The 23697-nt window shown below is 37.4% G+C and overlaps 1 protein-coding gene across 1 annotated transcript in view; it reads right to left on the bottom strand.

Moving 5' to 3' along the window:
- Nucleotides 1-12797: 12797 nt before the first annotated feature.
- jph2 (junctophilin 2) overlaps nt 12798-23697 on the bottom strand; it is a 79348-nt gene continuing 68448 nt past the window's right edge. Inside the window, exons 5-6 of the mRNA XM_052031087.1 lie at nt 19105-19197; nt 12798-18961 (exon numbers count right to left, since the gene is read on the bottom strand). Coding sequence (XP_051887047.1) covers nt 19117-19197 — 81 coding nt within the window. The 3' untranslated portion in view covers nt 12798-18961; nt 19105-19116. The remainder of the gene's footprint in view (nt 18962-19104; nt 19198-23697) is intronic.

Here is a 23697-nt window from a genome sequence, read left to right as displayed (position 1 = left end):
ATCCCTATTTTTTTGTGATGGTGAGCTACCTTTTTGAACCATTGCAATACTTCATTACTACTACGTGTTGTTGATTTACATCCAATGACAATGAAAGATCCTGCCCAAGTTAGGGTGAAGCGTGATTTGGTAGGGAACCTGAAGGATGGTAGTGGTACAACATGCATACTAACTTAGCCTTTCCTAGTGAAAGAGGTTACAGGTTTGAGAGGTATTGTCAAAGCAGACTGGGTGCGTAACATTATTGTATACTATAGATGATACACACTACAGCTATGGTGCTTTGGTGGTGGAGAGACTGAATGCTTATGTGGTTTGGGGGAGGTGGTCATGGTGTCAACCAAGTTGACTATTAATTTACATTTGCTTTTCCAGAAGTTGATAAAGAAGCATTATATACGGATGAGAGAAGATAAACAACAACTTAATATACTGTCTTACCAAGACATTTAAAAACAAATGTATTATGTTTGGGATGCCCTCTATTATTTGGGCAATAGATTCAGAAAACTAAAAATTCAGATTTACCAGACTTTTTGCATTTTGTGAAAAGCCTCTTAAAAGTTTTGGTAGCATTCTCAGTTTTATAGAGGTATGTCATTTCTTTTGTCAAAGAACTCCATGTCTGAGCAAACAATGCAAGTTCTGTGGATGTAAATTGCCTTTCATTATCAGTATCTAGGACTTCTGGTATTCGAAATCCAGCAATCATTATTTTAAATAGAAACAGGAAATGTTGGAAATGCTCAGCTGTTCAGGGGGCATCTGTGGAAGGAGAAACAGAGTTAACGTTTCAGGTTAAAGGCCTCCCATAAAACTAGGAAAGGAAGAAAATGAGTTAGTTTTAAATTACAGAGAGTGGGGAAAAGGAATTTCTCTGATACAGTGAGGTCAATACTACCCAGGTGGTTCTGATGTTCAAGGGGTCTTTCACTCAAATGCCTCTGAGATGTCTTCCATTTTACTTAACCATGGCCTGACAATTTTAAATGTGGCCCGTCTATTTCTCACATCTCCACTCTCATTCCCTCTCTTGCTGGCCAAAACACAGGTACGTTTTCCATTATTTCACAATTTCCATCCCACCAGCCTCCACATTCAAAGGACCATCCTTTTCATTTTCTGCCACCTTCAACCACCAGACACATCTTACTTTCTTCTCCCATTTCAGCATTCTGAATGTTTGCTCCACTCTTCCATCTCCAACAACCACTGCTCTTTTCCTGGCACTGTTACGGACTAGGTTACTATTGGTGAATGTCCCTTTAAGACAGAGTAGTGTGTGTGTGTGTGTGTGGCGTGATGATGACAACAGAAGATAAAGGACGTAATGACGTTTTTGAAGCAGTCAGTCGGAGTCAGTCAGGGGAGGGGAGAGAGAGAGAGAGAGAGAGACACCAGCCTGCTCGTTTCTCTATTGATGGATGGAAAACAGTAACTGTGTCTGTCACTACAATCCACGTATGGATTTTTGGAATAATCCGGTGGAGTCCACTTTGTCATTAACCTGTAGTGGGAAACAGGTATTTGCGTGGATGGCCACGTCTCGAATGCCTTTCGAGGTGGCAGATACTTCGGAACAAAGCAGTAGAGTTCACTTTGTTGTTGACCTGTAGAAGGAAACAGGTATTTGTGTGGACGGCCACGATTCGAGTGCCTTTTGGGGTGGCAGATGCTTCGGAAGAAAGTGGTGGAGTGGTCACTGCTGAGTAGACACTGAGGTGTCGTATGAGTTCCAAGTGGAAAATTTGGATTTCATAATTACTCTCTATTTTCTCTCTACATCTACGTTTTGTCTTCAGTCAACGGTGGTTGTTGAAGAAGCCTTTGCTCACGTTTCACCTTACGGCTTGCCGAACTGAACTTTAAGAACCATTCTTGGACTTGGAGTTTGGGAATTTGCCACACACACACTTCGAGTTTAGTTTTTGGGATTAATGTTTAAAATCTAACATTTTTACTTCTAACATTCTAACATTTTTACTTTTATTTTTCTTATTATCATGTAGTTATTAATAAAATAGTCCTTACCACTTATACGTGACTCAGAGGGTTTTTTTGTTGCTGGTACGTGACAGCACTTCCCATGCAACCACAGGAGATGCAAAACCCTTTATCTCTTCCCACCAACCAGAAACCCAAACAGTCCTTCCAATCCAGTCTACTACATTTGGTGTTCATGAAGTGATTGCTTCTAGATTGGAGAAATCAAACACAGATTGGATGACTGCTTTATGGATCAATCTCCTTTGTTACCCTCCTCAAAAACAACTCAATCGACTTAATGAAACAGGATTTACCTTCTCACAAAGCCATGCTGACTATCCCTAATTAGTCTCTTCCTTACCAAATGAACATAAATCCCATCCCTTAGGCTTTTCTCCAATAATTTCCCTACCACTGTTGTAAGGTTACCAACCTGTCTTATCCCTGCTACCCTTCTTAAGGAAAGGAAGAACATTAGCCATCCTCCAGTCTTCTGGTACCTTACCTGTGGCTAATGAAAATGCAAAAATCTCCATCAAGGCCCTAGTAATCTCCTCTCTTGTCTTCCATATCATTCTGGGATAGATCTCTTATGGCCCTGGGGATTTATCCACCCTTATGTGTTCCAAGACATCTAACACCTCCACCTTCTTAATAATTATTTGGTCCAGACAATCAATATATCCCTCCCTCAATTTACTATCCTGCACGTCTTTCTCCTAGGTGAACACAGATGAGAAGTATTCAGTTAGGACCTTGCCCACATCCCCTGGCTCCACACATACATTACCCCTTTGGTCCCTGAGGGGATCCAATCTTTCCCTAGTTCCTCTTTTGCTATTCTTCTAATTACAGAATTACCTAGGATTGTCCTTAATCTTATGTTCCAAGGATATTTCATGTCCTTTCAAACACTACTAGTGGCTTAAGTAAGTCTAGCCTTCTAATAAAATTGCAGTGATAATCGTACATCACAGCCTTGTTATTCACAAAGATCAGCACCTGCCTTTGTCCACAGTCCAGACTGTGTTGAAGTAAAGGTTCCTATCTTGGCAAACTTCAATGTGTCAAACAAATAGCACCCCGGGAAATGTCTAGTTTCAGCTCAGAAGTTGTCCTTGGCCAATAGAGACAATGTTGTACTTTGTGAACACAATTTTTCATGTCAATATGTTCTGAATGGACAACTGACATTGGGCTTAATATTTCCCAAACTATCACCAATTAAATAGTCACCTCTCTGTTTTTTTCTATTGAAGTGGATAACATCACATTTATCCAGATTATACTGTACATGCCATGTATTTGCCCACTAACTCAACTTGTCTAAATTCCCATGAAGCCTCTTTGTGTTTTCTTAACTTACAATTCTACACAGTTTAATACTGTCGGCAAACTCAGAAATGTAACATTCAGTTTACTCATCCAAATCATGGCATCGGCCCAAGCACTTATCCCTGCGGTACCCCACTAATCACCAACTGCCCTCCTGAGAAAATATTTTTTTTCTACTCGTTTTTTTGTCTGTCAATCAATTTTCAATCTATGCCAGTATATTACTCTCATTAGCATGTGCTTTAATTTAGCACACTAATCTCTCATGTGGGACTTTATCTGAAATTTCATTGATTCTCTTACCTATCCTACCAATTACATCCATAAAACACTTGAGTATGTTTGTCAAACACTATTTCCCTTCCATGAATCCATGTTGATTTTGCCTAATCCCATTGATATTTTCTAAATGTTTTATTATCACAACACTTCAACATTTTCTCCTCTACTGATATAGACTAAGTAGTTTTTTTTTCTCTCTAACATTTTTTAAATAGTGGGGTTACATTGGCCAATCTCCAATCTGCAGGAACTGTTCCATAATTGATAGAATTTTGGAAATTGATAACCAATGCATCCATTATTTCTGTGGATACCTCTTTTAGTAATTTGGGATGCAGATTATTAGACTTTGGGGATTTATCAGCTTTCAATCCCAATGGCATCTCCAACGCTTTTTTTGCTTATATTAACTTCCTTTAATTCTACTTTGTTATTAGACTTCTAATTTGGTAGCATTTCTATGAAGACAGAACCAAAGTATTTAATTTCTCTGTCATTTCTTTGTTCCTCATTATAAATTTCCTTCTTTCTGACTGCAAGGAATCTACATTTGTCTTCACTGACCTTTTCCTTTTTACATACCTGTGGAAGACTCTACAATCCACTTATATTCATTCCAAATTTACTCTCATGCGATATTTCTCCTCTCTTAATCAAACTCACACTTGCTTCTGAACTGGATCACCTGCAGTGACATGAATAAGTTGTTCCCACAGTGCAGTACCAACTGGAAGTGTTTCAAGTGGTCAATTTCTTTCAGCTCAGATGTAAAATCTCAGGTGCTAACTTCTGGCAGCTATGCTCTGCTCAGTCTATCTGCCAATATTTTATACACTATTTTGGGAAAAACAAACTTTTGTAATCTCAGCAGCATTCTTTGATTATTTTGTTGTTCAAAAACAATTTTTCCAACAGATGGCAATTTGTTCCAATAGTCACCATCTTCCTTCCGTAGAAGGATGCTCCAAACTTGTCACAGGGAAACCTAGCTGCCAAGGGCTCCTTCTCAGTTTGTACATATTTCATCTCTTTCTCTGTTAATGTCATTGATGCATTGGCAATTGTTTATCCATTCTGTATCAACGTTGTCCCCCATCAAGATAGGGTTGCATCATATTGTTATGTTACCTCTTCCTTAAGGTTATAACATCTAACCCATTCTGAGTTTTGTAGTTAGTAGCTTTGTAAGAAGAAGATGAATTCAATATCTTCTTTAGGTAGTATTCTCTGGAGTGGGAGAGTATCTCTCACTCACAAATTTGTGTATAATTTTGGAGTCAGTAGCAATGTTTGACTGCAACTTTAAGCGTGACGCAGGTCAGATTTGAAAGAGGTAGTTAAAAAGTATTTCTCTGTAATACCGATCATTATTGAAAAAGCAAATTGTGGCTTATTTTCAAAAACTGGATAATGCAGGAGAAAACATGTTATTATTGAGTCAAGCGGAATATTCCCCATGTATTTCTGTCAATACAGTAGGCAATGGATTGAAGACTGATTCCATGGGGACGTATTCATATGGGAGCACTTTTGCATTAGAATGGCTGTGTAGTGGGAAAAGAAAATCTGTTCTAAAGAAAGAATGCTGACTGATCTGCTGTGATGTATCAGTGTTTTTATTACAGATTTCCAGCATCTGTAGAATTTTACTTTTGAAGGAAGAGTTAGGATCACGTCATAGTTTGACCACACAGCCACCAGGAAACGTTGCACTTGAATTTGTGGATACAAGATCCCCATGGGAAGATATCTAGCACAGAATCTGACAACTGAAGCATAAGCCTCAACAATAACACATCCCCACCCCACCATCATCACCAGAAGCTGAAGAAGGTGGGTGAGGATTAAAAATGTAAAAAGCCCAGGTGTCATTTTCACTTGGAAGATGAGACATTATATTGACATTTTTAAATTAGGCTCCCAAAGTGCAATTAGGAGCTGGATTAAATCGTAACAGATGCTAGCTACTGCATATTGGGAAATCAAATACTAACAGGACATGTACAGTAAATGGCAGGGTCTTCACGAGTATTGATGTGCAGAGGGAATGGGGTGCAAGTTCATTGGTCCCTGAAAATTGAGATGCAGGTGCATATGTTAGTGAAGATGGTGTTTGACATGCTTGTCTTCATAGGTTGAGGCACTGAGTATAAGAGTTGGGATATCCTGTTGTAGCTGTACAAAAGGTTGGTCAGGCTATGGAGTATTGTGTGTGGTTCTAGTCACCAAACTTCAGGACGGATGCGGTAGAAAGAGTGAAAAAGAAATTCACCAGGATGTTGACTGAAAAGGAGGGGTTTACTTTTACCGAGAAAATGGATAGGCTAGTTTTATTCTCAATGAAGCATAGGAGGCTGATGCGTGACTTATATAAGATTATAAAATTATGAGGGGCATAGACAGAGTCTTTTTCTGAGGAAAGGGAGTGTAAAACTAGTGGATATAGGTTTAAGGTAAGAAGGGAGATATTTAAAGGAGGTCTGAGGGGCAAGTTTTTCGCACAGATGGTGGTGGTTATTTGGAACAAGCTTCCAAAGGAAGTGGTAGATGCAGATATAGTTAGTGTTTAAAAGGTATATGGATAGGTACTTGGATAGGAAAGGACTAAAGGGATACAGGTCTAATGCAGGAAAATGGGATTAGCATAGATAGGCGTAACAGTCAGCATGGATGAGTTGGTCTGAAGGGTATGTTTCTGTGCTATGACCAAATGAATTTCTGCCTGCAGAAGAGAATCAGTTGCTTCCAGTCATTAAGCATCAGGAGGGGTAGAAGGGGCATTCATTCCTTCCCTCCACCTGCCCAGCTTTCTGGGAAGAATCAAAAGAATTCTTCCACAGAAGCCTGACCTGCTGAGTGTTTCCAGCATTTTGCCTTTTTTATTTTAGATTTCCAGCAACTTTAGTTTCTTGTTTTTCAATTCTAATGAGATCCTTGTGTTAAATCCATCAGATCTTCATGTCTCTGCCTTGGTCACACCTTACATGTACCTCTGCACTCTCCTGTCTCCCATTTATTTCTGCATGCAAATATAATTGGTACAGTTTGGTACATTGGAATCTGCGCTTCTTATTTATGACCAGGAGTTGCAGTAGGTGACCAGCTACTGGCACAAATAACTTTGAATTACAGCTTCATACCAACAGAGCATTGAATACAGACACATCTATACTAGAAATATTGAGATTTGAACATAATTAGCTGAATTATCTCACTCACTACGTATTTTTGTTAGTTTCCCTACCCCTTTCTGTGATTAAATTGTTATTAAATTGACTTAATTATGTAATAATCTATACTAAGCATAGAAAATTGTTCCATTTTGAACGAAGGCCCATTTACTGAAGTAAATCTAAAGATATTTTGAGGTTACTTTAATTACTGTAAACCTATTCACCTAATATCAGGAACAAGGAGTTCAATTCATTTACTGGTTATACGTCTTTGTCAGTGGGGAATATAGGATCATCTACTGTTCCCTTCAGAGATATTAATAATTCTCATCCATCAATTGCAGTGTATTTAAGTGATACAAGTGATGTGGCTGCTTGTCCATGTTCCTTGATAATGAATCATTCTGTAGTATCTTTTGTGCAGGAAACCCATATAAGAAGAACATCTGAGCTTTTGACTGAATGTGGCATAAAAACTGAAGTCAATGGGCTTCAGCGGGAAATAGTCCCAATGGTTCTGGTCATATCATAAATAAAGGAAGTTAATTGTGGTTGTTGGAGGTCAAACATCCAGCCCAAGACTTCATTGAAGGAGTTCCTTGGGGCAATGCCCTAGGCCCAACTTCTTCAACTATTTCATCAATGACCTTCCTTCTATCATAAGGTCAAAAGTAGGGATGTTTATGGAAAATTGCACAATCTTCAAGTCCTCAGCAGGTTTAGAGATCCATGTCTGCATGAAATGAGACCCAGACAACATTCAGATATGGATGATGAGGTAAGTAACAGTCACAAAAGTGCCAAACTATGACCATCTCCAACAAGAAAAAATCTAGCCATCTACCCTTGACACTCAATGGCATTGCCATCACCAAGTCTTCCACTATCATCATCCTGGAGGTCACTGTTGACTACTTGAACAGCCACATAAATGCTGCTCTGCAAGAACATTTCAAAGGCTAGGTATCCTCATGCAAGTGATTCATTTCTTGATACCACAAAGTCTTTCCATTTACAGGATACTAGTTAGGAGTGTGTTTGGAATACTCTCCACTCGCCTGAAGAGTGGAATTCCAACAATTCTCAAGAAGTTTGAAAATATCCTGGACAAACCAACCCCTTAACTGGCATTCCATCAATCACTCTACGCATTTACTCCTTACACCATTGGTGTCCCATAGCTACAATGTGTAATGTATACAAAGTGTTGCCTTGCCTAGGTAACTCCAACAGTACTACCCAAACCTTTGGTCTCTGCCACGAAGAAGGACAAGGGCAGTAGTGCTTAGGAACAGTCATCACCTGCACATTCCTCTCATTTGGGTCTACATCTTAAAACTCCCTGCGCAAAATACTGGGAGAGTAGCTTCACATAAGCCAATTACCAATTACCAGAAGAATTGCTGTGGTTCAAGAAGGCTGCTCATTTTTACCTTCAGAAGGGCATCTTGGGGTGGGCAGTAAATGTAAGCCCTGGCACTGATGCCTAGATCCCAATAAATAAATAAACAAATAGTCCAAAAGCTGGACAGGCTTCAAACTAACACAAACTTTATTTTCTGACCACTATACAGCCATTTTTCTTTGTTGTTATGTAATAATGACATGATTTGTGCCGCTATCTCATTTCCCATGAAGTTTGACTTAAAGTGAGAAGAGCCAAAGAGGTTGATCACCAATTACTGTATATTAAAGAAATGTTTACTGAATCCTAAAATATATAATCTTGCAAAATTATTTATTTATATTTTATATTGCAATGTATGGAAATTAATGCACAGAAGCATTTGATTTCAACTATAATGAATCAAAAGCATTTGCCTTCCCATCAGCCATGGCCACAGGGGGTAGAGCTTTGTAACAGCTTGAAAAACTTGCTAAAACTAATGGATTGAAAGAGCCAAATTAACATGAGAAGCAGCAATAGTAACCATTCCAGAACATACTTTCTTTTATTTCAATTTCTGTCTGAGATCAGTACTACTTTCAATTCTCTACCCCCAAATTGAATATTTAATTAAATGTTCAAGAAAAATTAAAAACAAATACAAGGATCTCAGTGTTCCAAGACTCTAACAGTTTGATTACTAATAGGATCTTGATGATAAGATTATTTCTTTGAACATTGTTACTGGATTTGTGAAATGACATTAGTAGCTGCTTGGAATATTAACAATCTAAATTATATTTAGATTTTGTTCATGTACTAGCAATAAAACCAGGCATCTGGTCTTAGAATTCTTTAAATATTAAATAGATAAAACTAAAACTTTGTATTGCTTTGGATAACCTGCACAAATATTGTTGAGACCTTAAGACGGTTAACTGTGTCAATTACTACTCAAATGCACATTCAAAAAGTAATAGACCAGTATGAAAAGAGAATACAAAGGTTGTTCAATCTATTGTCTGAGCTGGAATGTAGAAAATTTCAGTGTGGTAGTGAACATGTAAAGCAGCTGTGTGTTAAAAATACTGTGTTGCTTTTCCATTTAATGATTTGACATTTAAAAGGAGGTCCCTATTGAAGATGAATAAAATGGCACTAAGTCAAACTGTCTGATGTCTAATAGGTAAATGCAAATGAGTAAATTCAGAACCTGAGCTAGGTATGGTTATATATCATTAGATGTCAATGACTTTCTAGCTGCCACCGTCTGCTATTTAATACTGGCATTTAGTAATACCACTAGTTATTTCAGGATCATCACTTTCCCATTTGCCAAGTGTCAGCTTCCTAGCAGACAACTCTCTTGACAGATGGCAGCAGGTGGTAGCCTGACCTCTTGTGGTTCCTTATGTAAGAGCAGCTGCCTGTTCCAATTCTGGAGCCAGAGGGTTGATCCAGCAAGCCACCAACCAACCCTCATGTTTCTTTATAGAGTCCTCAGTGTCAAAGCAAGGTCAATAGAATCAGCTTAATTGAACTAATGGAGTTAGCTGACAACTTATTTAAGCTGTATATTTATGTAAAACCAACATCAGAATTCAATGATGTATATTGATGTGTTCTGTTATGATGTATTGGTTGCTGGCAGGCACTACAGTGTGTTTACAAAAGATGTTGGGGATACAGCAGGAACCTCTAAGCAGAGCCATTGAAGTCTTCGTCTGTGCTCTGTGGCCAGCTGATGATGTGAGCTCTCCTTCCAGCAAACTGCTTGCAGACTATTGTTTTTGTGTGTGCTCCCTCTGTCTTTGTTCCTGTTAGTCTGCCAGTACAGACCTCTTTTACTTCCCCCTGAATTGTGCAGGGTGTTAGATGTTGAACAGGTGCCTTTTAGGCAAACTTAAGTGATATTTCATCTTTGTGTGCTCCCCCTTCCTGGTCTGCTCTTTCGGAGCCCCGTTAAGGCTGTAAGTCTGAAGTGGAGTGAAGTGGAAAGGTCTTTGTGTGATAACTGGAGATCAGATGATTAATGTCAAAGCACAATGAAAGATGGCAGGGGTGTGGAGAAGTGAGGAAAACAGTGGTGAAAGGAGTAGCAGAAAAGGAAGCTACATGAAATGTGTACTGTGAGTGGAAGTTGAGAGGGAAAAATAAATCAGCATGATCAAATGGTAGTGTAGACTTGATGGGCTGAATGGCCTAATTCTGCTCCCTGTCTTATGGTCTTAGTGATGGAAGGAAGGCTTGAGGAGTTGGAACTCAGCAGAAAGTCAGAGACAATGATTACATTTCTGCACTGCACCCAGAACCTGACAATAAAGCCCCTAACATTGTCCTACTCTGTGACTGATTACAGTGGTTGTCAGGTTACATCTTGATGAATCTTTAGGTCCCAGTTGGAAGAACAATCGCTCATACTTCTAGACTCAGACCTTCAATACAGTTTCAGCCATTCTGTGAACCTTGTAACACCAACAGTCATTTTGACTGTTTCCATTTGGGATTTACTGTTTCAATTGGCTTTAAGGTGTAGGTACCTTTAAATTGCAGGGTCGATTTTTTTTTGTCTCATGAGGTGAAGGACTACCGCACAAACAGTGCAGGCAGCTCAACTGCGGCAAGAAAGTAAGGCACAAATAATGAAAATTGCTCCTTGCTTTTCATGATGAAAAATACAGGTTAAATCAATTTTATCTCCTTTATCTTTAATTGTGCTTAAAGATCTATTCTCCACCACCACCCCCCCCCCCCCCCCACCCCAGGATGTTCTGTTTTTAGTTAATACTAAAAGTGCATTGTTTAGAGTTAATGTCAGTTACCACATACCAACTACTGAATCCTTCTCCAGTGACTTTCAAGTGATTTTAATGTATTTTACCTAGAGTGTCTATTGACAGCATTGTGTCATCCAATGAGTTGTGTGCCAGGTGGTCTGCTCCGCTAGCAAACATTCAATTGAATGGCAGTCAATGTACTCAATCTACTTAAGGGAGGGAACAAAAAATGACTGACACTGTCCTGCTTTTGTTAAAATAAGATGCTGTAATATCCACAGGAAAGTGTAGGAAATTGAGGATAGTTATATAAAAATTATGTGCATAAAATCAATCTCAGTCACTTACTATGGTGCATTCACCAGACTTGACTCCAATAGGTTTTTTTTAACATAAGTGTACAGCTCGACTGAGCTGTCAGCTAAATCCATTATTTCAATTAATATGAATTTATTGACCTTGCCTCAGCACCTCTGCTGGGACTTTGAAGGAAAATAAGGGTTGGTTACTGGCTTGCTGGAGCAATCATCCAGTCTGCCTAGCATCAGTGTTATCACTAAATGCAGCTTTTCCCTATAGAATTTATGCCAATTTATTTTACCCACCCTTGGGTAAAGGTTAGTGAAAGCCTTGAGAGCTGTTTCTGTGCTCCAAGTGGAAATCTATACTGGCAGAAAATGTGTTGGAAGTAGAACTTGAGTCTTATGGATCAGATTCTCTGCCTAGCACTTAATGCAAGAGGATTTAGTGTTAATTCCAATGCTCTGCTAACTTATTACATCAGATGACCATTCAGCCCATTGGGTCCATGCCAGGTCCCAGCAGAGCAATCTTGTCAGTCCTTACTTCCCTGTAACCCTGCAACATATTCTTTCTCCAAGCTCATCAACTCCACTTTGATTTACGTTGGCACTTACCCATTACCAGGAGTAATTTACTGCAGCCAATTAACCTTTCACCACATCTTTACGATGTAGGAGGAAAATGGAACACATGGAGGAAACCCAAATAGTTACAGGGAAAATGTACAAACGCCACACAAGCAGCACCCAAGATCACTGGACCACTGTGCATCCTGATGCTATTTTTCCAATATGCAATTTACTTCTATTGCCCGAATGTATGGGTGACAGCAGCATGGTCATATTTATTTCCTATTTCTCTGTTTAGTTGCATTGATGTAGTGGGGGAACTACTTCCTATGTTGTAGTTTTGCAGGCCTTGGGTTTAATAGCATTCCCCTGAGGGAATTCCAGGATACTGACCAATTGATAAATGAAATAAACTGAGGATGATTCCCATTTAAGAATTCTGGAATGCTGTATTCAGTTTTCCAATCTACATGACACTATCATTGGTGACTGTTTCTTTGGCCACCTGGGTAATAATCTGCTAAACTTCTGCCTTTCTCTATTTAAAACAGTTGCTAAAACTTCTGTTATTCAGACTTCTGGTCACCTTGTCATTAGCCTTCTTGCACAGATTGGTATCATATTTATTCATGTAGTTTCTCTGCAGTTTTACTAAAGTGGAATGCATGATCTAAATGCTGGTGGACCTGTAATCTTTCTCATTGGCAGCCACTAGGCAGGTGTGTATTTTGACTGTGGAAGTGGTATATCAAAGATGAGCCAGTACTTGTTGGGGAAGGATACGTTTGGTGGTTGCCACTGAATAGCAATATTTGAGTAGTTTTGAAACCCTCAGGGATTCTCAAGTTACTTATAGAACACCCACAATAAGCAAGTACACAATGTCAACTTTTAGCAGAAAACATTAAGATTTTGAACAAAGGATCAATACAAAGAATCCAAAGAATGAAAAATGTTTATTTAATAGCATATGTGAAAAGAAAAATCTGTATGATTAAGAAATAAGAAAACATTAATATCTCCATAAAATAAACTAACAAGGTTTTAGTTTTGTACAGTGTTTATAGTGCTCATACCAAATTCTTTGCCTGTGGGAACTTGAGGCATTTTTTTCACTTGGAAGATTTGGCAATGCAATATGATGAAACAGAGGGTAATACAACATTCAAAACTTTAATTTGTTTAAAATACTTACTGTACATTAGTTAATATGTTTGAGATGTGAAGTTACCAAGAATATAAATTATTTGGGCTATTCACCAGCTTCATTTCTTTGTAGGAAAAACTTGAGGTGCAATCTCTTATTTTTTCCATCATTTTCAATGACCTCTTTGTCAGACTGATTAAAATCTTATTCAACTAAACCCTATCAATTGCAATAATAAAAATAGTTTGAAATTGCTCTATCACTTTCTTCGGTCCTACACAATGTAATGCAAATCTTGTAAAAATCACATAGCTCATTAGGTTTCAAAAAATTTAAAAACATTAACAATGAGCATATAGTTATCAATCCAATCTGACCCAAATCTGAAGTAATAACACTAAGCTTTTCATTTCAGAGATGCAGCAAAACAAAAACTCAATTGGTTCCAAATTTCTATTAAACCAAAAGAAAATCTATCCAGTCTGTTCTGACCCTAACCATGATTTAGTTTTTGAATTGCAAGTCCTGATAAAGTTGTAGGTTACATTTATTAAGAACTTCACTATTGCTGCATTTGGGAGAAAACCCAATATTATAAAGTTAATTGCTGTTAGGACCTTGTATTGCAAATTCTATTAAATACCAATACTTATGCTACTGTAAGCAACAGTTGAAATAAAGAAACTCAAAATTCCTGTAACTCTTGCTATTCTTCAAGAAATACAAGGAACACAAGTTCAAACAGTCAGAGGCAAAACAGTATTAATGTTAAATCTATGTTTAGTAGCCATAAATTTCCACAAGTTGTAATCCATGTCACTACAGATATTGGCCGAGTAAATAAGGTGAGAGATGAACTCATTTGAAATATACAAAACTATTACTGGCTTGACAGGATAGATGTAGGGATCATAGTCCCAAAAATTAGGTATTAGCCATTCAGAGATGAGAAGAAACTTCTTCACACAGAGCATAATGAACTTTTGGAATTCTCCCAAAGGGTCATGGTAGTCCAGATGCTGGGTATTGTCAAGATAGAGACTGATAAAATTTTGGATATTAGGGGAAGCAAAGGGCCTTGGAGTTGGTGCAGGAAAGTGACAGTGAGGTAAAAGATCAGCCTTGCTCTTACTGAGTGGCAGAGCATGAATCTGCTTCTGTATCTTAATTGTTACGTCCCTACAACAGACTTGTCGCACTGAAAGTCTCTCATGGTTCCTGTACAAGTGACAAAAACCTTGTCCTGGAAGAGTGAAAAAATGGGCTTAAAACACAATTAAAGCTGATATCAAGTTCAAGTATCAGTGGAATGCAAACCAAGTGCCATTTTGATTCATATACTGTAATAGTAACTAAGTGGAGGAAGCAAGATTTAATTTGAGTCATGCCTTTGGATTATAAAAGCATCTTAACGGCTGTTGTATTCTATTGTAAACAATGTTACATTTAAAATAATGCAGCATTTTTTGGCAGAGTTGAGTTGTCCTGCTCCACACAATCATTAATCACATTAAGGATACATGCATAGGAGTGCATGTTTGTGTGTGCATAACATGCTGCTCCAAAAGTAAATTTAAATTCCTCTCCAGGCCTCAGCACCAATCCAGAAAACTACTGAATATCAAGTAATTGGAATTTCAAGAGTCATGAAATACATTGAAACTTGCATAAAATAGTACCACAAATTAATATTATATTCAAAATCAACTGTACTGATTGCTTTCAAAATCAAAAACATGAAGTCATTTTGCCAAAAGTATGATTTAACTATTTGGAATTTAGATTATCTTTTATCATACAGTGCTTCTCGTTATTTTTTTATATGTGACAAATATTGGTGACAATAAATCCAGTATGTCAGAATTGAAGTTTACAATTGTTTAGTTCTGTGTTCTAATCTGGCTGAGTTGATGAAATGGACATATTTTCCTACAATAAAAGTGATCAATTTTATTATATGGAACAGGCTTCCACTTGCATGCATCAGGTTTGCATCTTGCAGCCTGGTTAACCACTGAAATTGAATGGCATACATTTCCTGTATTTCCACAGTAGATAAGAATTAAACTCGCCACAAAAAATTAAATCTTGCCCACTTCAGTCCAAGCACCCTTATACTAGCATGATAAATGTAATTACTTGTCTGGTACTAAAATTAAGCATTACAATAAGGAATCTCCTTCATTCAGGATTTCAATTGTTGGAGATTTTAGAAGTGGTAAATTTCTCTTTATTTTTTTTCATTTGCTCATAATCAAATCTTCCTTTTCCTCTCTATATTTCTCTTTCTGAACCTTGGCTGACATTGAATTCACTCCTTCTGACATGCATTTCCTTCTCAATCTTCATGAAATGTTCACTTCATAAACCATCAAACAGGTTTGTTAAGGACACAGTTTCTTACCCTTTTCATTTGGGTCCTAGATGCTTGGTTTCTCACATTGTACTGTTATCAGCTCACACTTTCAGTAACTTGCTTTACAAAAAATTTACAACCTATTGTCCAAGGGCAGATGACAAGCAACCAATGAATATGGCCCATTATCTCTTAAATTCACTTACCAGTTCAAAGTCAGAAAAAATTTGGTTAACCTGCCAAAATAATTTACGTATTCAATCAGAATCATTTCAAATATTACTGCAATTCATTGTGGGTCCCACAAAAGAGAAGCGATTGTATATTTTCTTGAATATCTCAACAAAACTACTTTGATATTTTCATGGAGATAGAGTTATGGTTTAAAATTGTTATTTTTTAAATTTTTTATAAGTTTGTGTTAGCTTTTACTTCTGCACATTACTTAACATCAAAGGTATAACTGGTCTTTGAAAAAATATTTTCCCTCCCAAAACATATTATACATTCAAGTGCAAATTTAAAAATAATTTCAAATTTAGATTCCATACATAGAAAAGACCGAAACACATCAACCACTGCAACATTTATAGGATGGTTTGGCAAAGATCTCCACAACTTGACCCTGTGCAACAATTACAAAAGTAACTTTCAATTTTGGATGGTGTGGAATAATCAGTTGCTATGGATTAAGAAAGTTGGCTTTAAAATGCAGGTACAAGTTGGGTATAATCTTTGCATTAATTAAACACTTCTGGACAAGAAAACAACTCCAAGTTTCCAGCAGAATATACAACAACCACCTCCACCCACCATAACCCTGTTCTTGCTTGGTGGAGGCCAGAGGCATTCTTGAGGCCTGGAAACAGAAAAGATTCAGGGGTTTGATGCTGTTCGTGTGTACAGGAAGTGGCAAGTGGGGTGAGTAGGAGATGAGTCCAGGGCAGCAACAGACCAGTGAACAGCACCATTCACTCCTCCTGGCACACAAAAATGTGACTTGGAAAAATCTTTAGACCCACTGCCTCAGCCAGTGATCTCCTTATGCTGCCCCAGATTAAACAGCCCGATGACTGAACTGTAGACAGTGAATGATTCCCTCACACATCTCCTAAATCTGCAATTGGATACCTAACCATATTATAAAATTTTGATTTGCATAATGGAAGTTCATCACCTGAAATTGACAGGTGCTTTGGTGTTTTTAAAGGCCATTGTTAAAAGCTGTAGTCAGCAAATCTGTGCTACGCAGGCCATAAGTCTAATGTCCTCATCATCTCTTTGTTAATGCAAAGTTCAGTTAGTTAATATCAGTCACATCTTTTTGCAAGTTCCTCAGTTATAAAACAGTCAAGAAGATAGCCGACTTTAAATTATAATGGCTGAAATCAAAGTCACTAACAAGGTAAAGAAAAAGATGAGGATATGGTGGAAAGAGAAGGAAGGGATGGGTTGGGATGGACAACCTGTCAATGTCCAAAAGAATTTCAAATCAACCTTCCTATTTTAACTTGTCAAAAGAAACATTCTAAAAAGAACCATACAAAGCAGAGCTTTGGAGAATGACAAGTTCTAGGAGATCATTGTAATTTATAACCTTTCTCAGATAGTACAATTTGTAACAAGATCAGCTGGATCTAGAACTAAATGTCATAAGATTATAAGACATTTCATTCAAAATAGAGCTTTTAAATTCAGAAGCACTGCTGATTTAAAATGGTCATTTTAAATGAAAATTCAATGTCAGAAGTATTTTGTGATAGGAAATATCTGCTGTTTAAGGCACTAATTCTTTCTTGGTTTATAATATCAAAGCAATAAATGCCTTGTGGATCAATTACATTACTTTCAACTCATTTCACTTCAATTAATTATCACATCACATCATATGGCAGTGAAAGAATACAGCCTCACAAGAATAATACTATAGGATATCTTGGATACTCAACTCATGAAGGAAATTTTCTAAACCATTATAAGCCGTAAATTATAAATACATTCTGATTTATATGAGCACATTCCACAAAGTTCTTCATGTAGAAATACCTAACAAGACAGTATTTAATAACATTTATAGAAATGAATAAATATTTGGAAGATAAATGTTCAACGTGGCTGGTGAAATTATTCAAATTGTAGTAAGACCTGAAAATACCAAATAAGCATTTCAATCAAAATTTTGGAGAAGCATGCGTCTCTGAGGTAATTTTATACTTTTTATATATAAATCTTACAAAGCAAAAAACAGTCCTGAATGTATATCCACACAAAAGCATATATACCTTGTTACATGTGAAACAAGGCTTAAAACCATCTATGCTAACATTCTACAAAGTGCGCACATGCAGAGAAAAGGAAGAAAGACAGCTCGTAACATTTTGTATTTTAGCAAAAAGAAGAAAAATACTAATCTGCAAGCAATTAATTAGCAAGTACTGTGTGAAATTTCTGGTTTAATCTGACTTTTCCCACTTTGAATATACTGGCAGAAATACTGTTAGGCATTTTTTTTTTAAATGTCTGTGATTTGTACCTTAATGATATACAACTTCTCAAAGTGCCAAAAAATCTTCTCAAAAATATATGGTTACAAACTGTAGGTACACAATTTCTAACTAACATGGCATTCAAAATATGAAGTGTTAAATTTTGTTGCAAAGTAGTTTTGGTCTTCCATGAGTTTTTAATCAATTTAAATCTGAAAGCAAAATGATGTTAAGAGCAAATCTGTGCATTCTCTTTAGATGATTACAGTGTTATTCAAAAATGCATGCTGTTTATGGCAGGACAGTATAATTAGTTTAAAAATGTGATTTATAAACAGCACATTGTTAAAACATGCAACAAACATGAATCACTGTTCTCTTACTCATCTGATTAGAATAGTAATAAAGTGAGAAAAATTAATTAAAAATTCACAGTAGACCAACATTTCCCTTCATGACATATAAAAAGCCCTATGAATGCAGTGCATGGCATCCACGTTTCCTTTTCCAAAAGTCGCTCTCTAAAGGGAGTGCTTTCATCTGAAGGTCTTTTTAAGTAGTAAAAGAGGAGTCTAAACTAGGGAACACCAATTAACTTTTTTTTAAAACCAGAAATAGTGAACAGAGGAAAATATAGCCCTAGATCTTTCAGTTAAGTATGTTAAATATGTATAGTTATATCCATATTGAAAATCATTTTTCTTTACTCATTTTAACCAAAAAGTCATCAAGCTACAAAAATACATGAGCAAGATCTCCCTGAACTAACTCAACTTTTTGTTTATGAAATAGAACCATAAGAATCTGTTTTTCTCTCTCTTCCCCCCCCACCCGAGTCCCCAACTTCCTTTGTACAATAGAATAATTCAAGCTTTCGAGCACAATCCTTGGCAGCTAGTACTGTATAATATAAACACAGGCAAAAGTAAGGCAGCTGTTAGTTTCTACAAATAAATTCAGCTCAGATGTACGTCTCCCAATGTATCTCATTTGCAAAACTGTAGGGCACAAACTGGTGATGGAAAACAGATCAGGGGATCCTTCAAGAAGGGCCACTGTAATCAGTTTCTGCAGTGTCTCCAGTGTCAAGTCTTGCAGGATGTACAATCTTCCAAAATTCATCTTCCTTATTCTCAACAACAGACGGAACACACAGGCTTCTGCAAAGAGGTCATATAGAATTTTAAAAATAAAGCATGTTAATGTTATAAGTATTGTTACAAGAAAATCTTGGGCTTTTAACTGTACTACCATAAATGTTTTTTTTATATAGACGAGTAGTGTAGTAAAATGTGCTTCTTACCTCAGAAACAAATCATGTGAGGAAATGCACAAACAAGATGGCCAAGCCAATGTTCAGTAAAATGACCATGGCAATCATAACGGTATTAGGTCCCTGAAATAAATTTTAAAAATATCAATGTCCTGGTTTTAAGCCACAGTTCCTAGACTGAAATATTCTTCATCACCTGTTCTTTCAAAAAGGTGAAAATATTACCTTTTTAAAAAAAAATTACACAATGCCAATATTTTCCAATACTCATTTTAGAACTAATGGGCAAAATATTTATTTCATTTTAGCACGAATCTTATAAGAAAGACAATTCAGTAATCTGGAATGGGCATCTTTCATGTCATACAGTCTTTACAGGATTAGAAATAGTCAGATATTCTTGCAATAGCATTATCTGACCATACGTTTAAAAAAGATATTTTTGAAAATATTCTGCTTTCTGTGCAATGGAGGTGAAAGACCACAACCATATTGGTGGGTCTGGAATCACATATGGGTCAGAGTAAGAAAAGATGGCAGGATTTCCGACACCATGAGCCCGACTTTCTTTTGTATGACAATCCACAACCTTCATGTTATTGTTACAAGGGGCTGGCATTGCTTGTTTTATTAATTCCATCTGCATTTAATTACATGTATGCAAGTTGCCCTTCCACCATTCAAAATGGACCTATGGTCCAGACTCCTGGCTGGTAATCCAGTAACTCAGCCACTGTAAATCAGCCACGACACAATAGTATGTAACTTTTTCTGTCACTGTGTTTTGCTGCTGCACTCCACATGGAATCTGACAGCACAGCCTGGTCTCACTGGCATCCTGCAGAACTACATTAGGGAAATCACAAAGCCAGTCATATGCCAAGTTTAGTGCTTGTATTGAGGATTCCAGGCCTGCAGATGAGGTGGCACAGGAAAAAAAAATATTTTTTTAAAATTTAAATTACATTTTAAAAAAGGCTACAGATAATTGACTTCAATCCTTTTTGCATGTCGCTGAATGTCAAAGGAGGCATACCTCCACCCCTCCCTCTCCCTAACTCCTCTTCTCCCCCCCGTCCCCCCAAAGCTTTTGTCATTAGCCCATCACAGACACTCCATGGGTGTGATCTTTGCATCTTGCAAATTATGCGTTCACGTTTTATATTGTTGTACCACATGTCCTGAGTTTCTAGGTGTCTTCAATTCCTAGTACCTTTGCTCCATCTAGAAAGGGCTCAAATCAATGCTCATTTAATACCCAACCAGTAACTAATCTGATTTTCAAAATAAAAAGATGGATATTTTTGAATAGCTCTCAGCTAGCAGGCCAAATGGTCCTTGAGCCAGCCTGCTCTTGGTTGCCTCTGGAACTACTGCCTAAATTCAGCACAAATCAGACAAATATCATAACAAAAGACATCAAAACAGGAGTTGGCTGTGCACCCATATTAGTCCAACTTTGCATTAATCAGCATATCGTCCAATTCCCTCCTTGTCCAAAATAAGTCTGCAAGTCTCAATGTTGAATATGCTCAACAACTGAGCATCCACAGCCCTCTAGAATAGCAAGTTCCAAAGACTTACAACTCTCTGAATAAAGTAGTATCTCCTTTTGTCAGTTGTACATTGCCAAGCCCTTATTCTGAGATTGTGCCCTCCGGTTTCTGACCCTCCAGTTAGCAGAAACAGCTTCTCAGTAGTTTCTTAGTCAATTCTCTCAGGACCTTGTGTCAATGAGACACCTCATTCTCAATATTTCACTCTTGTAAGCTCATCAAGTTTGGGCCAACTTTGTTCAATCCTTCCATGAAGGACATCCCTCTCACCCAGGAATCAATCTACTAAATGTGCACTGCACCCAAATGTATCCTTTGTACAGGCACTAAGCGGACACACGACAATCAGGCTATGGTCTCACCAAAGAGGTATAACCACAGTAAGAATTCTGTGCTTTTTGTGCTTCAGTCCTGGTATCCGCAATGTGCTCTGCCCCAAATCCCTTTGCATGCCCAACATTTATCAGTTTCTTACCATTTTAAAAATTCCATTTTTTTTCCTACCAAAGAAAATAGCCTCAAATGTTTCTCCATTTTCTTGTCTACTCTGTCAAACCCTCTCAGAATCTTGTTTCTATAAGATCGCAACTCATTCTTCTAAACTGGAACATACAATAATTTTACTAAATCTCTCCACATAAATCAACCCTACTGATTGCTTTTTGCATCAAAGACTATCTTATGGCACATCAAAATGTGGCACTGTACAATGAGATTTCTAGCCCTACACTACCAGTTTCCCAATCAAGATCTCTCCCTCTGCTTGCAAAACCCATTGCAATCAAGATATAGTTCAGTGTAACTGTCAGCCATCAGAAAAATGAACTGCTAATTGCATGGGGAAAAAAAACTGGTGAAAACAAATAAACTGTCTATTTATTCATTCTTTGTTATACCACTAATAAATTTTCTGAGTGCAATAACATGTTGAAATGAGACTAAACATTAAGCTCAGTGGCACAAAACAACAGCATTCCACTGACTTAAATGATATATTGAGAATAGATTTAAAGTAACTTCTTCTTACAGAAATCATGTCCAACCAAAATTTTTTGATTAAATACTGGGCATCATCTTTTTAATATGATATTTGTTATCAATAATTTTACATATTTTTACCATTTAAATATATAACCAAAAGGCAGTAAACAAAAGAAATGAAACTCATTTAATCATCAAAAAATTACTAATTTTACTTCATATCTTATCAAGTTTCAAACAAATCCACAGAAAGGGTGATAAAGGATGACTGTGTCATACTAGTGAGTGGTGAGACCATATGACCAACATGTACATTATTCTCTAATCAAAAGTACAATTTGCCAGACACACATTCCTAATTAGCTACATGTTATTAACAACTAAAGGATTAGGTAATATTGCCCTATGTCTAGGCAGTTCTTTTATAGTATCATCCAGATTACATTTCATGTTTCTTTTTGATTTCTACCTGAATTATTTTTTGATGTCATTTGGTTCTAATATTGCAGTTTGGCTCACACATTGATCTAATGCCTATTGGTCTCATGCAATTGGTTTAATTGTTTATCTTTCTAGCTTTTATGAGGTTCATTTTTTTTTCTTGCATTCACATTGTAATACAGATGTTCAAGAAACAATGCATGGACCAAAAAATTCCAGTGTGTACTATTGGATACACTGGTGGTCACGGTGGCACACTAACAACTGTTACAGAAGTGTCAGTGCCCTCTACTGAATATCCAAGGACCAAGGAGAAGAGAGGGCCCATCACTGCAGACTCGATCAGGCCTGTGGCTCAGTTTGCCATTCAAATAATTGGTCAGTGGGGGAGGCTGAGCTCTATTTATTTATGCAATGTAGACATTTGTGAAAGGCTGGCATTCATTGCCCATCCCCAAATTTCAACTGAGCTGAGGAGGCAGCTGAGAGTCAACCACATTGGTGGGTCTGGAGGCACATGTGGGCCAGTCTGGGGCCATCAGTAGAAAAGATGGGTTAACTTGGAGAATAGAGCCCCAGGAAATATGTGTGTGGGAAAGGAGGGATCAAGGGGAAAAAAAAAGGCAAGAAAGATTCCATTCCAGCACTGCACTGTGAAGTCCAAGTTTTCCGAAGAGTGCCAATGACGGTTGTTCCTGGGGAAGCTGGGCAATCAACATTGGTCCTGAACTTGACGAGGTGTAGAATTCCAATTGTAGGGAGGAGTCTTGGTTGGGAGACACGGAGTTTCCAGTTCCCATACTTGCACAGTGCAAGATTTTTATATGCCATGTGATCACTTTTGTTACGAAAATTGATCACTAAGTTTGACTTGTGTGGAGAGACTAAGTGAGACTGGCCTCTGCCCACTGCAGTTTAGTATGACCCAGAAATGGTTAACTGTGTAGCACTGAAATAACTAGTGTTATGCAATCTAATTTCTAGGCCGTGACTGTTCTGTTCCAACATTTTCACTGAAGAAGCAACATGCTCAAAAATAATGGTCATGGCTACCATGGAAACAGTTAGATTGTTAAGAAAAAATAAGCAGAGATCCACAGAATCCCAATCCCAACTTTGGCATAGTTTTGGCAGCATGTGTTCAGAACTTCTTAAACAAAATACCAGTCAGGTTAGTCATGTAATTTGTTGCAGGCAATAAGATTGCTAAATGATATTAAAAGTGGTTAGTGTTGGTTGATGAAATAGCTTAAAAACACTACTTAAGAAAAATGAATTGCAAGGCTTCTCATAGAAGCCCACTGTTGCTAACAGGAAACCTGTATCATGCATGGGCTGAAAATCACTATTACTTTCAAGTCTATTTAGCTGCCAACATTCTTCTTAGCTGTGGCTGGGGAACAAAACTAGGTAGAACTTCACCCAGTGGGCTGGTGGAAGACAAGTGACAGGCATATTAAGGTTTATTTGGTGCAAAAAAAAAAATCTTGTTCCTTTTGATACCATGGCTAATGAAATGAGGGCTGCCAATGGAATACTGCTTAATTATTCTTATTCTACTTTATTGTGGGTTATGAAACACTGGGATCTCATTGTGCACTCCACTGTAAATTCAAACTGCCTTTATCCTTGCTCCAAGCCTCTC

The sequence above is a fragment of the Pristis pectinata genome, chromosome 16 (assembly GCF_009764475.1).
Source record: "Pristis pectinata isolate sPriPec2 chromosome 16, sPriPec2.1.pri, whole genome shotgun sequence".
Taxonomy (NCBI): Eukaryota; Metazoa; Chordata; class Chondrichthyes; order Rhinopristiformes; family Pristidae; genus Pristis; species Pristis pectinata.
This window is presented reverse-complemented; position numbering and strand designations above follow the sequence as displayed.